General features: G+C 47.3%; 1 protein-coding gene across 1 annotated transcript in view; it reads left to right on the top strand.

Annotated features, from left to right (window-relative positions):
- The first annotated feature begins 10,435 nt into the window (after positions 1 to 10,435).
- The window catches only part of NATD1 (N-acetyltransferase domain containing 1), a 33,060-nt gene continuing 26,230 nt past the window's right edge, over positions 10,436 to 17,265 (top strand). Inside the window, exon 1 of the mRNA XM_065412680.1 lies at positions 10,436 to 10,728. Within this exon, the coding sequence (XP_065268752.1) occupies positions 10,632 to 10,728 (97 nt within the window). The 5' untranslated portion in view covers positions 10,436 to 10,631. The remainder of the gene's footprint in view (positions 10,729 to 17,265) is intronic.

The following is a 17,265-nucleotide window of genomic DNA, read 5'->3' as shown; positions in this document are numbered from 1 at the left end:
GTCGCTGGGCTGAGCGGAGCTAGGCGCTGGCGGAGGCCGGGGGCGCTGCGCGGGATCGGAGCATGTCCCCAGGCAGCACGAGCCCGGCTGGTGTAAGGCGAGATACTGAGTCCCGGGCTGGCGAGCCGCGCAGCTGGGCCGAGCGCAGCCAGCCACGCCCCCACAGCCGGAACTCTATCGCCATTGGGTCCTCGGAGGAAGGGGCGTGGCCATACCATAGTAGCCACGCCCTCCTGCCCCACAAGGCGCTGACCTCCAGCCCAGATGCTGAGATTTGGGGGAGAGGGGGAAATTCCACCCTTCCCCCCGGACAATGACCCACTTCCTGACCCAGGATAGTCACTCGTTCCCCTTAGGGAGGCTGGTCCACTGGGGCGAAATCAGCGATGGCCACAAAACGTGGCCGCGTCACATTAAACCATAGCCGCCCCGTGGCAAGAGTGGCCACGTTCCATTAAAAATGTGGCCAAGGACAAGTCAAAACATCGCCGGCCTGTCCGATTATTACAAACGGTGCCATGTTGCAGCAAAATGTGACTGCACCAGGTCCAAAAAGTGCTGGGCACATCACGTCCCAAACGCAGCGAAATCTTGGCAAAACGCTGCCACCAAGCATCAAAACGTAGCCGCGATGAGGCAAAACGTGGCTGAATCTTGTGAAAACGCAGACACCGTGCAGCAAAACATCACATTGCAACAAAGCATCCCTATGTTTCGTCATCAGAGTGTCATCGTATTGCTTTCCAAATGTTGCTCCGTTGCATCAAGCTGAATCACGTGGCAGTGAGATGTCATCAAATTCCATGGAACTGTCATTGCTACACCACAAATCATCACAACACAGTGACACGCCACAAACCGCCTCTGAAATATGCAGGACACCAGATTTCAGGGCAGATGCCAGTTTAGGCTTTCAGGCCGATACTTTTACCTCAAGGACTGTTGCTGGAAGAAGACAAGTTACCAGCCACAGGAAGTCTGGTATTTTCTCACTCCCGTTGCTGCTTTCTCTCCCTGATGAATCCCAATCCCACAGCCTCCCTCTCTGCTTTAAAGCCCCTCCATCACTCCTTATGCTGCTGCCTTCCCTCCCCCGTCAATCCCACCATCTCCTTCCTTTCCCCAGCCTGAAAGAGTCTCTAGGATACCATGTGCCTCTCCTTCCTCTTGTATCTGACTCTGCCACCCTTCTCCAGAGCCTGCAATTCCCTAATGGTTCGTAGTCCCTCCACACACTGCTGCCTTCTCTCATCCTGCTCCTACTGTCTCCTTCTCAAGATTCTGGCATCATGTATGGATTCAATGATCGTCCCCCATACATAGCTAGGTCGTGTTTACGCTCCATGCTTTTAAGGCAGAGGTGGGCAAACTGCGGCCCGTGGACCACATCCAGCCTGCGGGACGGACCTGCCTGGTCCTTAAGCTCCTGGCTGGGGAGGCTAGCTCCCTTCCCCCACAGCCTCAGCTCACTGTGCCGCCAGTGCTCTGGGCGGCGGGGCTGCAAGCTCCTACCGGGCAGCGTGGCTGCGAGAACCGCCAGCCTGCCCCGGTGCTCTAGACTGTGCAGCGGTGTGGCTGGCTACAGCCGGGTGGCGCGGCTGCCAGCCCTGGTGCTCTGAGCGGCATAATAAGGTGGTGAGGAGCGGGGGGGTTGGATAAGGGGCAGGGGGTCCCGGGGGGCAGTCAGGGGACAGGGAGCAGGGGGCAGTTGGATCAGCGTGGGAGTCCCGGGGGGCCTGTCAGGGGGCAGGGGTGTGGATAGGGGTTGGGGCAGTCAGAGGACAGGGAGCAGGGAGGTTTGGATAGGGGATGGGGTCCCAGGGGGGCGGTTGGGGCAGGGGTCCCAGGAGGGGGCAGTCAGGGGACAAGGAGCAGGGGGGATTGGATGGGTCGGGGGTTCTGAGGGGGGCAGTCAGGGGGCGGGAAGTGGGAGGGGCGGATAGAGGGTGGGGGCTAGGCTGTTTGGGGAGGCACAGCCTTCCCTACCCAGCCTTCCATACAGTTTTGGAACCCCGATGTGGCCCTTGGGCCAAAAAGTTTGCCCATCCCTGTTTTAAGGTATGCACATTGAGAGGAGAAGCAGGTCATCCATAACTCCCCATCCTCTGCCTCACCACACTGTCACCCCAGGTACCAGGAAGAGCCCCCTGGTTTGCCCCTAGGACCTCCGCAGAATCGAATTGATTGGAAGGCTGTTTGTAAGACTTGTTTTGGGAATACTGACATTTCAGTTGTGCTGATTGTGCCACCTAGTGGGAGGAATATTAAGGTGATCACAGTTGTTAGGCCAAGAAATGGATCTGATTTGACAGGAAGCCCATGCTAAATGACATATCTTAAGGGTCTCTGAATGGCTCAGAGATTGATAATGAAATACTAAGTCTCCCACCTCTAGGTCACTGGTTCAAATCCAGCATAGGAGTAACCAAGCATTGTCGCTGTCTGATAACAGACTGGTGGCCTCTGGCCAGTTGCCAGTAGATAAGTGTCTACCTGGTAAAAATCACTGCATCAGTTGGCCCCGTTGTGGGCATCAGCAGAGAGGCCAGAAACTAATGACACTCTGGAGAACCTCGCTTACAGCTGGCCCTTCCAGGTTTCTTTAGCACAAATGTTGGCTTTGCATTTTAATAGCCAGAGTTTATCGACCATAGTGAGGGAGGGCTTGCAGCAGCTCTGCTCCAACAGGGAGCTGAGTGCCAGCATTTCTTCCAAGGGAAAACAGACACTTCCCAGTGCTCCTTCTTGCTTCCTCATCATCCCTGCCATTGTCCTGGGCTCACACAAGCCCTCAGGAGCTCCTCTGCTTTCCCATCACCCTCTGGCATGCTGCTGTTTCCTACCTCTGTCCTGGTCTGCAGCATTAAATGAGTGCCTCTCCTTTCCCATCTCTCCCGTGCTTTGCTCCCTGGCTCAGCCCTGTGTGGTGGGTTTTGTGTTATGGACAAACATCAAGCAAGTGCTAAGGTCAAAACGTTCATGTTTAAGGAGCCCGACTTAAGGCATCTCATGTCTGCTTTTCAGAGCTGCTAAGTACCCATAGCTCCAAATCAAGAGGGTGGGAGTTTCGGATGCACAGCAGTTCTGGCAATCAGCCCCCAAGTACCTCAGTTAGGGCACCCAAGAATGGAAGTACTCATGATTAGTGGCCACTTTTGAAAATGGATCTGTAGGCTTCAGCCACCAAGCACATTTTTTAATGTGACCCACAGAGGACTCAAATTCATTAGAAATCCAGTGGAGAAAAGTTAGTGATTTAGCCAACCAGCCAACCAACCTTCTCCTCTGCCCTGAGCTTTAATCAACTGTGGATCATATTCTCCGTTGGATCATATGAACTAGAACCATAAACTCCCTAAACATTAAATCTCACCAAATGAGGGTCAGTCCATCCTCATCATCATATCCACTCATTATACTCCACACTGGAACACAACCACTCTATGAACTTCATACCCTCATACCTCAATGTCTGTACTTTGACCCATCAACCTTTTACCCCAATCGGGGATATTGCAGATTATGTATTCCTCATGCCACCTGACCTTAACCCAGACTTTGCACCCTCGATAATCTGTATGTTATTCCCTGATAACCAGAAACTTCTATGCTCAAACTCTGTTAACTATTTTTTTTTAACATGATCTTAATAAAATTTTTAATCCCTCCACATACTTTAATGGCAACATAGGCTAGGAAACTCTGCCTTAAAGGACAAGCTGAGTAAACTGCCTGAGTAACACACGCACAGACAGATCACCCACATAAGGATTTTATATTCTCCACCCACCTTCATTCCACAAATTCTTTTATTGTCCCGGTCTCTGTGAAGAATGCACACAGGGTGGGAGGGGACAGTCCTGCTGAGTGCATCTCTACCAAGGGAAAGCCAATGGGAAGAGAGATCTAGGGTGTCACAATGGCTTCACTAAACCTTATGTTCAGAGGAGACTTCTGCATCCGAATTGGAATTGGCAGCCATACAGTGCTGAATGTCCTCAATAGCCAGGCCTATGAGAAGGGTATTCAACACATTAATAATCAGCATCATAATGCTTAGCACTTATAGGGGATCTAATGGCTGGAAATTGAAGGTAGCCAAGTTCAGACTAGAAATAAGGCACCATTTTTTAACAGTGAGGGTAATTAACCATTGGAACAATTTACCAAGCACTTTACATTTACAATGAGCTTACCGTTGTCAGCTGACATTCTAAAATAGACTGTTTGGTTTTTAGGGCCAACCCCGTCCTGATGCCCTGTCCCCTCACTCTGCTCTGACACCCCAGGATGCACTATGGTTTTCACAATAGCTAAGTAAGTCCAGTGGAGCACAGGGCTGGCCTAAAGTAGGTAGGAGTGTAATTTGCTGTCTGAAATTAAATCAGTTACTTTTTATGCTGTGGTCCCTTTTTGGCCTCAGTGGCTAGTTTGGGCCCCTGGGGATGTTCCAGTTGGGAGCAGAAATTGTGGTAGTCAGGTATTTCTTTGATGCAGTTTTGTTCATTGACAATGAATGTACACACAAGGAAGCAAATAGCAGAAAACAGATTCTTTTGCTCACAACAGCAAGAAAACTCTTTTCAGCCTGCACCCTGAGCCAGAAACCTCCACCACCCCACCCCACCTCCCCCCAGGTTTCTTTCAGGGTGAGACACTGCATTTTCAGCTGCTCCTTCTGGCTGGCTGTGTTGCTTTCTGGTCCACTGTGTTCCACCTTCACACACACAGAGCTGTACACAAAACAATACTCAACGAACATTCCTGGGTGTGGTCACGTATTCCCTTGATCCTAGATGGGGCTTGTCCTTACAATTATGTTAACAGAAGCGTGTATTCAAGCTTCTCAGTCAGTCTCAGTGAGGAACCCATAACGAGGTTTCACCAGCTAGTGTGACCACCTTTTCAAAAGGCAAAAGAGGGACACATGGAGGGACACCCCCTCCATGACCCCGCCTCCTGCTCCTCCTCTTCCCCCTGAGGCCCCACACCCTGCTCCTCTTCTTCCCTTCAAGGTCCCACTCCCTACCCAGGCCAGAAGCCATAGCCAGGCCATGGTAAGAGCCACCCAGGGAGCTCGGGCCACTGTGGGGAGCCTCAGACCCTCCACCTGCCCTGGACAGGGGGCCGGGATGCCCAAGAGCAGCCCTAGGGCTGTGTGCCTGCCCCCCGAGACGCACCATACAGGGCAGCTGTTACGACTGCCCCGCTCTGGTTCTGGCCTGGCCAGGGGGTGGGGCCTCAGGGGAGAGGAGAAGCAGCGGGTGGGGCCTCATGGTGAGGGGGGCTAAGGCACACCTCAGCCCCCCACCACCACCACCACCAGCAGGAAGACGCTGGCTCCACCCCTGAGCCTCAGGCAGATGCAGAGGAGTGCTGCAGGGAATTCAGGACAAATGCTGTCCCAGAGTCATTCAGCCCAGGACTGGGACTTGAACTCCGCATTTGGGGACTGTCCTGCCCAATTTGGCATGGGTGGTCACCCTACACCCAGCTCATAATGGTACAGTTTTAATACAGCTAAATTCAGGGGCCTAACTGTTGGAACAAAGAATCGTGGTCATAGTTACGGGATGGGGGTTTGCATCCTGGAAAATAGTGACTCTGGAAAAGGAGGCAGGCTGGAAACCATCTGAACGTAGATGAATAGATTATAAAGATGGGGGAACCATTGAAAACATCTAGTCTGCCTGCCTGTGTAACACAAGTCACGGGTTTTTCCTGAATTTCTGTTTGAACTAAAGCGTATTTTTTAGGAAAACATCCAATCTTGATTTTAAAATTTCCAGTGATGGAGAATGCATCACTGCCCTTGGTAAATTGTTCCAGTGATGAATTACTCTCACTGTTAAAAAATTGCACCTTATTTCTAGTCTGAATTTATCCAGCTTCAACTTCCAGCCATTATATCTTGTTACACTTTTGTCTGCTAGATTGAAAAGCCCTCTGTTACCGAATTTCTGAGTTCTCAACATGATGTTGTGGCCAAAAGGGCTCACGCGATCTTTGGACGTATAAACAGGGGCACTCTGAATAGGAGTAGGGAGGTGATATGACCTCTGTATTTGGCATTAGTGAGATCATCACTGAAATACTATGTCCAGTTCTGGTGTCCACACTTGTAAAAGGGTTTTGAAAAATGGGAGATGGTTCAGAGTGCAACGACAAGCATGTTGAAAGGACTGGAAAATTTGATGTATAGTGAGACATTTAAGGAGCTGGATCTATTCAGCTTATCAAAAAGAAGGTTAAAAGGCGATTTGATGGTGGTCTACAAGTACCTACAGGGGGAGACAATATCTGGTACTAGAGGGCTCTTTAATCTAGCAGAGAAGACAAAACAAGGTCCAGTGGTTGGAAGCTGAAGCTAAAAATATTCAGATTGGGAATAAGACACATATTATTAATAGTGAGGGTGATTAACCCTTGGAACAACTTCCCAAGGAAGATGGTGGATTCTGCATCTTTAAAATCTTTAAATCAGGACTAGATATCTGCTCTTGTTCAACTACAAGTCATCAGGCTTAACACATGAACTACTAGATGCAGTTCTCTGGCCTGTGTAAGCAAGAGATCAACTAGCTGATCATAATAATTCCTTCTGCTTTAAAACATATGAGTCTATGAATCAGTAATAGAGTCTGAACTCTAGACTGGCAGCCACACCACCTTCTCCTGTGATCCCAGATCTGAACAGGACTGGGCTTGATCAGCATTTGAGTGGAAAAAACCCTCTTAGGTACCACTGCAGGAAGTGGTACTGGTGACATAGTAGGTGGCACTTTTCCCTCTGCGTCAATATTGAACCAGTAATTCTGCTACTGGAGGTGCTGCTTTTCCAGTTAAAAGTAAATTCTGTGAGGTCTTGACCATTTGTGGTCTTAAGGAGCCTCTGGGACTTTTTGCAAATGCAGAGGTGTTAACCTTCATATCTTGGCAAATTCCATCACCAGTAATTATATTTAGCCTCCCTGAATTTCCCTTTTAGTTTAAATCAAATTAAGTGTTGTTCTTCATTTCCTCTCCCAAACCACTGTGCAGCATTACTCTGCATTGTTAAACAGGTGCTGGTTTCCGCACCAGCGGTGGTTGCCCTGAAAGGACTAAATGAAACAATCCCTCTGTATTTCTCATCTAAGTCCCACATTGCTGTGTAGCTTAGTTAAACTAATGTTTCTAAAGTGCTTTGAGATCCTCAGATGAGAAAGGTGCTGCAGAAGTATTGATACAATATTTTATCATCAAAATTCGATATGGTAACATGACGTCATTACTAGGTAGAGTATAAGAATATACAAAACATCCTTGAGTGTAATAAAGAAAAATATCCAGCAGGAATTTCATGGCCTGAATCCTGATGACACAGAATAACAGGCAGTTCTGGGATTGATGCTGGTGATCTTTGAAGTCAATGGCAGAACTCCCATTGTCTTCCCAGGATGAAGTCCTATTCTGAGCACCTTTACCTTCTCTGCGGCCTGCGACTCCTTCTGTCTGCCTGAGCTGATTGTCCTAGGCTGCAGCTATTGCTTTGCTGAATAAGTGTATCTGAAAGGTCAGAGGTAGCTCTAATTGCTGGCCTGAGGCAGAGGCAACCAGGCAGAGATACAGATGAAATTCCCAACAGAGCTCAAATGTTCTTATAATTTTCCATATGGGGATGGATTTTTAACATTCCTAAAAGGCCACCACACATTTCTAAAGTATTATTACATGCTGTGGGTCAGTGTGTGGATTTGTAGGCTCTGGAATGAAGAGATCAGTGTGTGAGTAGGTGGTGGATCATCCAGCTAAACACTCCAGGATCTCAGACAATGACATGCAATAGTCTTGCCTCTCAGTGGCTAGAAATCTGATAGAAATGTCAGTTACCAAAAGCACTTGGGAATTCTCCTTAGTTCAACTGGGAGAGATGCTGCTTCGGCATTTGAGTACCTGTTTTGAAGTCCTAGCAAGGGTATAATCCTCATGCAACATGAAGATAAATCCATAGCATCTAATATTGCAACATATTTTCAGGGGGCTGCTGAAAGAATCCAGGTGTGTGGAACTTGCTTTTGTCCACATTAAATCAAATTCTCCCTTTCATTTAATTCACATGATTCTTGGTAAATCTTTCACAGGACTATCTGGAGCTACACAGATGACAGCATTGTCTATTAGTTATAGCAGTGGGCTACTAGTCAGGACTATTAAGCTTAGCTCCCTCTATTAAGGTACATATATAGCATCCATTACTAGTGTCTGAACTCCTCATAATCTTTACTGTATATATCCTCGCAACACCTCTGAGAGAGAAAAGATACACAGGGACTAAGTATCATACCTAAGGTGACAGAGGCAGAGAAAGTAACTGAACCCAGGTCTACCGAGCCTGAAGTTAACATGCAAACCACTGGACCATCCTGCCTCACTTATGTGGGGTGTGATCTTGGACAAAGACTTGATGACGTTAATTAATTCAAGTTTGTTAATCTCCTTGAGATCTTTGGTTTAAAGGCACTATAGATGGACAAAGTATTACTAATTATTAAATATTATTATTCCCAGTTCCCTACCATTTGATACAGAATAACAATAATGTAGTCTTCTCCAATAATCTTTTAAACTGTATTTTATTAAGTTTGTCCAAAGCAGTTTCACTCAAATGTATCACACTCGTTGATAGAGAGAAAAAAATGGGAATATGGGAATGCCCATACATACAGGATCCGATCTGTGGACATCTGGTCCAGTATTCAGTCTGATAGTGTCCAGCACTAGATGCTTTAGAGGAGGATGCAAGACCCCCACAATAGGCAGCTGTGGGATAATCTGCCCCCCACATTAGGTCTCATCTTGATTTCTAGCAGCTAAAGCTTGGACTAAGACTTGAAGTCTGAGGATAACTCTGGGTATTCTTGATATCCATATAAAAAGTCAAGTTCCTGTTTGAATCTTGCTAAATTCTTGGCTTGCACAAGTTCCTTGGCAATGAGTTCCACAGTCTAACTATGCATTGTCTGAAAACTATCAGATAAACGTATACTGGGAACTTGTGTTAGGTCTCTACCTAGGTACTTAGATTAGATTTATGCAGCATCAAATGGGGTATAATCCAGTGCTCAATGGGTTATTATAGAGAAGGAACATCTGCCTGAGATTCACTCAAGACTGGGATACTGTAATGAGGTCTGCACTGACAAATCCCGGCACCAGTAGGGCACTGCATGGACACAGAGGTTTCCAACATGGAGTTCACTGTAGAATCATGGCCTAAATAAAGGACCTGGATTGTCTGGTCTGCTAAATTCACTTTTCACTAAGAACACAGCACAAAGTGGACTGAAAGCAGCTGGAGTCTGGAGAGAAGCAGTGAAGAATTCCCCTCTTTCAGGGGAACTCACTGCTGGCAAAAAGATGGTGGAGATGGCTCTATTGCTTCTTGTGACAGCCACCTCCGCATAGTAGGGAAGGGAAGGGTGGCAGCGCAGCAGCTCTTGTTCTAGGGCCAGGGGGCTCAGGGTAAGGGAGCAGCAGCTGGCTGTAAGCGAGTGGGAAATCGGGCCCTCTATCTTTCAGATAGCGCATGATTTGAAACCACCGTAAAAATCACCGACTATGCAGTTTAATTATTTTTAAATCTTCAACACTGATTGTATCCTGTAAGGTGGCGAAGCCAAAGAACATGTTTTCTTTTAATACTTGTGAGCCTGTTCAATTCAGAACCCAGATTGCACAGCAACTTTGTCCTCCGCAGCGGCTTTGTTTTTGCAATGTATAACTTTGTTTCTAGCTCTGTTTTTGCAAAATAGTGTAACTTAACTGGTTAATTAAAGTGAGCTCTGTGGCATCACTCATCATGATTTCGTGACCCACAGAGGAAAATATGTTCCTTGGAAACAGGTGTATTCCCTCAACTGCTTTCAAACCTGTGTTAAACCAGAAAAAGGCACTTTCATTCTGTAATAAGAATGTCCACACGGGGCTTTACACTGCTATAACTAGAGTGGTGTAATTGACTGGCATAGCTGTGCCGGAACATTTCCCCGTGTAGGTAAGCCCACAGAAAGAAAGGAAATGATTTCGGATTTCCATTGTGTCACAGAGCAGGGAAGCCTGTGATGTCAGGTGAGTTCAGATGCCTCTTGAGGACAATCAGCAGTCTCTGTCATTTCTAAGGAGGGAATGAATCACTTGGGGGTAGGGAGAAATGAATCATAAAACTACCGCCTTTCTTAAGACAGCATGATTCTTTTTCCTTCAGCAGAGAAGTTCACTTCTATATATCTGAGGAGGGGGAGAGGAGGAGAAGGTGCGGGAATGGGGGTGGGTTTCAAGGTGCAGTGTTCCTTTAAGAGTCGAATGGAATGTATCAAAACAAAAAGGCTGCTCGGGCATTGGCTGTGAGGTCAGCACGTGAGTTCACAGCTGATTTCCTGGCTTTTTTGTGTGTCTCTGTGTGTGTGTGTCAGTTTCAGCAGGAGCTCATCATGTCTCTCCCCGCCGGTCATCGTTCTGTACCTTCCCCCTGCTGACCAGGGAGAGAAGGAGCTGGTCCAGCCCTAGAAATAACTACATCTCTCTGTCCCCGCACAGACGTTAGGGAAAAAACAACAACCAAAATTCCAAGAAACAGCCCACCCAGCAACATGGCACATGCAGCTCAGCTCAATATCCTGGAGCAGAACTGCCCCATCCAGGTGGAGCACGATCGCAGGAGGAGACAATTCACAGTGCGGCTGAATGGTAAGGTCCCGGCTGAGCCTGGGATCTCACTTTTCTTTCTTCCCTTTCTCTCGCTGTCCTCCCCCCTCCCCCCCCCCCCCCCCCCCCGGTTTTCTATCTTTTGTTTGCAAGTAAAGCAAAGAGGCTGGTAACGAGAAGAGTGCCCTCTAGCTAAACCAGGGACTGGCTTTCCTCTCACAGCTAGGGAATTCTCTCTCTTCCTTTCCCTAAATTATTTTACAGCAACATCGAGGGTGGTTATGCAACAGATTAGTTTTGGTGTCAACAAAGAGCCACTGAATATCAGAGCTATAGAGGAGGTAAAGGTCCAAGGAACATGCCTCAATCTATTCCCCATGCAAGCTCTTCTCTCGGTAACCTTCCCCATTCCTCTCTCCTGTCTTTGTTACTTTCTGGTAAACTGCTGCTGTATCTGTTCTGCTCAGGTTGGTAGAGGAACACCTGTCTCTGTAAGATCTATTTATAAACATTTTTAGCTGTGCACAGCTGGTTACCTTTTCTGACCTGAACAGGAGGTCTGTGAATCTCCAAAGCTTGTCTCTTCCACCGACAGAAGTTGGTCCAATAAAAGATATTATCTCACCACTTTGTCTCTATTTATAAACAGGTCACTAAGGTTGATACTACCCACTTCTTCCCTTTTCTGTTAACTGCCTTGATCGCCAAGCCCTCCATATATACTGACTAATCCCCCCCCCTTTTTTTTTTTTAATTTAAACTCCCCTCACTGACACAACTAACTAGCCCTGGATCTTGTGCTCAAAACTAACAGGAGCAGATAGCAGGTTGTTGGTTAAATACCTTTTGTTTTTTAGACTGCGGTGGAAAGGCACAGAGTGGAAATAGCAGACTTTCTATAAATTACCCTGGGATGTGAAAGATGCAGTTTTCAGGATGGGGAGATAATTTTGATAGGTGCTTACAAAATAACATTTTAAATGCAGATGGGAACTTCTTAGAGTGTGACTTCTCTGGCTTTGGTGCTCTCAGTAAATTGCACATAATGGAAGTGTTAAGAAGCCAGGTTGCAGATTTAAAAAAAGAAGTAATTTCTACCTTGGAGTGTAGAGTTGTAGGGGGAGGAAGAAAACTGTTAGGCCTTAATTCTGTAAACACTTATGCATATACACCTCTACCCCGATATAACGCTGTCCTCGGGAGCCAAAAAATCTTACCGTGTTATAGGTGAAACCGCGTTATATCGAACTTGCTTTGATCCGCCGGAGTGCGCAGCCCCGTCCCCCCGGAGCACTGCTTTACCGCGTTATATCCGAATTCGTGTTATATCGGGGTAGAGGTGTACTTAACTTGACTACTATGAGCAGTCTCATTGATTGAGTGGGACTACTTGCAGTAGTCAAGTTAAGCACATGTGTAAGTATTTGCAGGATTAGGACCTCAGGAGACAAACTGGTCTATAACATTTAGAAAATAGAAATTAAAGCTTGATGTAGCTAAATAAATTTGAAGTCCTCTCCAAGACCCCAATCCTAAAAGTGCATGACCCATGTGCAGAGAGCTCTTTGCACAAGGCTGGGGAGGTCCTGGATCTGATCTGTTATAGGCCCAACCCTGTGACCACTTAGCACAGGAAAAATCCTACTGAAATCAATAGAACAACTTATGGGCGTGTTTGCAGGATCAGGGCCTATTATAGTTAGTAATACCATAACAATCTGGTTCTAATGTGGACCCTAGTAGCTATCCCTTTTGCTGCATTTGATTAGCTGTAAGAATGAGAAATGGGCACCCAACAATATCTCCTGTTGTCAGGCAAAAATTTTCTCAGCCAGTTTTAATGGTTAGTTCCAAACATACAAAGATCCCAAAGGCTGTTTTGGTTCGGTTTTGTTTTTTGTTTAGTTGAGCAAAATAGCCTGTCTTCCAGCTCTACAGAAATTGCAGGGTAGATTGCTTAAAAATGTCAATGGATAGTTCAGAAATTATATGTGCAGTAGGAGGCATTCTCAATAAAACAACAAGACTAGTCCTACGTTTTATTCTAGTTTGTCTGTCTGTTTGTTTTTTAAACCACTAATTACAAGTGCAATCTTCGGGCTCAGCAATGGGTGAGAAGGACAGGACACTAAACATTGCAAGCTGAGTATGGGGAGACAGAGAAACTGATCAAGCCAAGCAGTCTCTTTGAATTGCAAGAGATCAAAATAAATCCATTGTGATGGGTTCCCACTGGAAACCTCTATGTTGTAGAGTCATAAATTGGTGCCATTGTTTAAAATGTTTGCACGTGCAAAAAGTGAGGGGAAGACTATGGGCAGAAGATTATTAGGGATTTAATTTCTCATCAGAGTACTCCAGATTAAAATCTCTGGCAGTCAGATTGTTGGCAAGTGACCCTCAGCAGCTGGAAAAGGGGCTGGTGGAAAATACACTTCAAACAAACAGAAAACCACCAATTCAAAAATGTAATGTGGATAAGCTAATTTCAGCCTGGCACAAAATGAGTCACTTCAGTATCGGACTGATTTAACTCCTGTGAGGTCAATGAGAATCACTTCAGTGGGAGCTGGATTGGGTCCAGTGGTCAGATTTTCAAGAGTTCGGTGCGTTGGCTGTCAGTGCCTCAGTGGTTGCTGCTGGCTATGGGGCATGTGAGAATCTGGCTCGGAGTTCTCTTGAAAACTTGATCCTCCATGATTCCAAATGCAACATCTCAGCAATGGTATGATGAGCTACTCATATTACTGTTAAGTACTTCTATGCCACTGTTCATCTGCACAGCTCAAAACACTGTATAGAAATTTAGTAGTATTGTATCCATTCTACAGATGGGGAAATGGAGGTGCAGAAAAATTAAGTGACTCAACTCAAGGTCACATAATGAATTAGTGGCTGAACTGGGAATAAAACCACAAAGTTGTCCTAACCGTTCGAATGTGCTCCATGTTTATTGCTCCAATGTCAATCAATCTATTTTTATTTTCATATTATTGTTAGCCATTAGTTTATAAAATCAAAACCTAGAACGCAGTCACAAGATAAACATCTCTCATTAGGAGAATGGAAACAAGCATCAAGCCATAATAAATCTCTAGCAGTGAGAGACCTTCCATCTATCCCATTTCTGCTGTGAGTAACTCAGTGGCACTTTAATGCCCTTGTTTGAATTCTCCCTAATACAGCAAACCTGCAAACATAGGTGGATCTCCTGTGAGTTCAAACGGGTACCCAGATCACAATGCTCTTGTCATATGCAACATGATGCAGGCGTACCAACATTCTCTGATCCTCTCACATACCATCTATGGGCTTCAGGAGTCATTGCTAGTTCAAAAGCATCTAATGGTACTGGTGTGCCCAGGGCCGACGAGTGGAGGGGGAAGCCGGTTTTACCGGGGCCCGGCGGTCCGGAAGGGGGCCCGGCTTCCTCCCCCTCTCGTCGTCCCTGTTTAGCCGGTCTGCCCTTGCTGGGGGGCCCGAAATACTTTTTTTAACCGGGACCCTAGCCCGCTCTCGGCAGCCCTGGGTGTGCCTGAAACACAGAAGTAATTGTATATAGGTTAAGAACGTGTCAGTATCTATAGCTGTTCATGGTTCATCATTGTTTCCATTTGCTCACTGTGCGTAACCTGATGATGAAATTCTCGTCTCTCACGTGAGGCATATTAATCATCTTAGGGGGAACTCTTAGCTTCCCCCCATTTCTCCCCAAAAAAATTCTTTGTCATATATGGCTTCTAAAATCCTGAATAAAAACAGCTGTTTCATTTAACGCATTCCCATTCCTTCTTTGCCTCCCAAATGCTGAAGCATCAGGACCTGAAAGTGAAACTGGCTATAAACAGACTTTGCTGAGTTTCATTGTCCCACCTGAAGGAAATGCAGAAAGTAAGAAGCCAACTGGGTTTTTAATCAGCTAAGGTGTTGTTAGTAACATGGGCGAAGAAAACGGTTCACAATATGATTTTCTTTTTAAGCTGACAGAGCTCCTTTAACATACCACAGCTGTCCTCTCCAACTACTTAATCTTGAGGTAAATTCTCAACAGGAAACTGTTTTAAAAAAAAAAAAAGTGAGTCCCTCTGTTTTCTAAGTAAGTCCCTTGCATTGTCTCTGCTTAATACTGTATGCTGTGGTCTGTTTGTTTTCTCCGTAGTAACATGCCAGTTGCTTGGTGTCATTGCTAAGAAATCTGGTCTTGCTCTTGGTAGAGTGCTCCCTGGATCAGACGGATGCAGTAGCTTCTTAGAACAATTTGTTCCTCTTAATTCTGCCTTTCTCTTCTGCAGTCACTTCCTCTAACAGCTTTAATGATCCTCTTTGAACTCCCCAGCCATCAAAGTTTAGGAATAGTGTCCGATCTGCATTTCCTCTCTGGGCTGAGAGCTGGGGAATGATCTAGTGAGGAGAAAATAAAACCATTCCCTGGGAGTGGCTTCTACCTATTTTTAAGGAACTGTGCCAGTTTACCAAAGTTGGAGTCAGATTCGCTGACAAAGTCTGGAGATGTTACTCTGGATTTACGCCAGTGTAACTGAGATCAGAATTTGGCCCAAAGGCAGCAGCTCGTGTCAGCCCTACCCTTCAATGCATTGGGTGCACACAATGCTCTGTTGTGGACTGGAACATGCAGAAGCAAATGGCAGGGAAACATCAGAGACCACCTGCTTTCAGTCTCATCTATCTAGTATCTGAACATCTCCCACCTCTTTAACGTAGCACCCTTGTGAGGGAAGGAAGTACTAGTTTTCTCCTTGCACAGACAGGGAACTGACACAGTGAGGCTAAATGACTTGCCTGAGGTCACGCAGGAAGCCTGTAGCAGAGCAGGGAAATGACCCCAGGTCTTCTGAGTCCCAGGCTAGCGCCCTACCCATTGGACCTTTCTTCCTTCGTGGCCTCATGCTCCTCACGAAAGTCTCAAGCAGTAGTAGTGACTAACATCCTAAAGCCAGAGAGCCGTTTGAAAGTGGAGAGGGTGAGAAGCTGGCGACACAGCACTCTTTTGTTACACACAAACTCCGTTTTGGCCGGCCGTCTGGCAGCGCTGAGTAAATTCCAATTTCACGGACTGCCCGGAAACAGTGAAGTTAGCCCAGTATCGTGATTTATTTTTCCTACAGCGTGAAGGCAGAAGTGGGAATGTCCACTTCCCCCTCCCTGCTGTTGGGAAAATCACAGCCCTGGGCTAATATGGCTGCTCATGGCAGGCCGGGGTGGAGGGGAAGGGGACTCTAACCCCCTGGCACTAGCTGCTTCCTGTCTGGTAGCCAGCGGGGAGATGGGGCCGGCACTGACAAGGTGAGGCAATTCGGAGCCCCAGCCCGGCCCACCCCACAGCAGCCGCTTGGAGCATGAGCAGGTGTGTGAAGGGGGCCCTTCCCAGGTCGGTGGATCAGAGTGTGTATGTGAAAGGGACCCTCCCCAGCGGTGGTGGATCCTGGTCTTGCCCAGATAACTCCTGCCAGGGCAGGGCCTCCTCACACACTTGCTCGTGCTCCAAGTGGCAGATGCCAGTCTCAGGTCCTGCGATGTCTCCCCTAGGCCTGCTGGAGGCTGCTGGAGGGTGGTCTGGGGCGCCTAAATCCTGTGTGTTGTCGGTGCTGCCCCCCATCCCATGCTGGCCAGACAGGAAGCAGCACCAGCAGCCTGGGCTGGAGCTGGGCCAGACGGACAGTGCCGTGTGGTAAGACACCCTCTACCCATTATACCACGTACGCTCTACCCCCTGGGATGGGACCGGACTGCCACCTATCCACCCCTCTCTGGGACAGGACCAGCCCACTACCCCCCCGGAGCAGCCGGGGCCTCAGCCACGAGGAGGAAGCGGGGACGTCTGCTTCCATCTATCCACTGTTGGAAAAGTCACAGCAGTTTGTGGGGAGGGGGGACTCGGCGGCTGTCCATCTCCTGTGAAATGCCAGCATTTACCCTGGTGCTGCCCTGATGACTTTATTTTAATAACCCGCGATTTACACAAGGTCTCATCTCTAAGGGAAGGTGGAGCTGGATGGGCTTGTGATCTTAAGACCCGGAACAGATGCCATGTGTTCTCCTCTTGGTGGGGAAGGGTTAGCTGCTAAGTGACCACGTCACGTTTGACTCAATGAAACTCTTGTATATTAAAAAAAAAAAAAACCTAGTCACATGCGCTGAATGCACTTCCAGCCTGATTTTAAGAGGGGCCGAGCCCCATGACTCAATGAGGGCTGCAGCCGTTGAGCACCTCTGCAAGCAGCTCGCTAGTGTGCTTAGCATGTGTTAGATCTACAGAGCGTTTCCTGAAGGGCTGGGCTCGATTTGTTTCGTTTTGTAAGACTGGGAACTAAATTCAGAGGAGGTGTGCAAAGGAGTGTAATGGTGCAACCCCCGCAGTGCCGACAAAGCCTTAGATTCCATTTTATTTGGTCAGACTCCCTTAGACCTACTGATACCTCCGTGATTCACATGCCGAGGAGCCAGAAAAAGCCGGGGGTGGGAGGGTTGCTTTACACCTCGTTACATCATCCTCTTAGTTGTGTTTCTTGCTTCACTCCTCTCTTCTGACCCCTCAGCCGCTTAGTTGCACTGACTCAG

Source organism: Emys orbicularis, chromosome 10, assembly GCF_028017835.1.
Source record: "Emys orbicularis isolate rEmyOrb1 chromosome 10, rEmyOrb1.hap1, whole genome shotgun sequence".
NCBI lineage: Eukaryota > Metazoa > Chordata > Testudines > Emydidae > Emys > Emys orbicularis.
The sequence above is the reverse complement of the archived record's forward strand: the minus strand, read 5'-3'. Positions and strand labels throughout refer to the sequence as shown.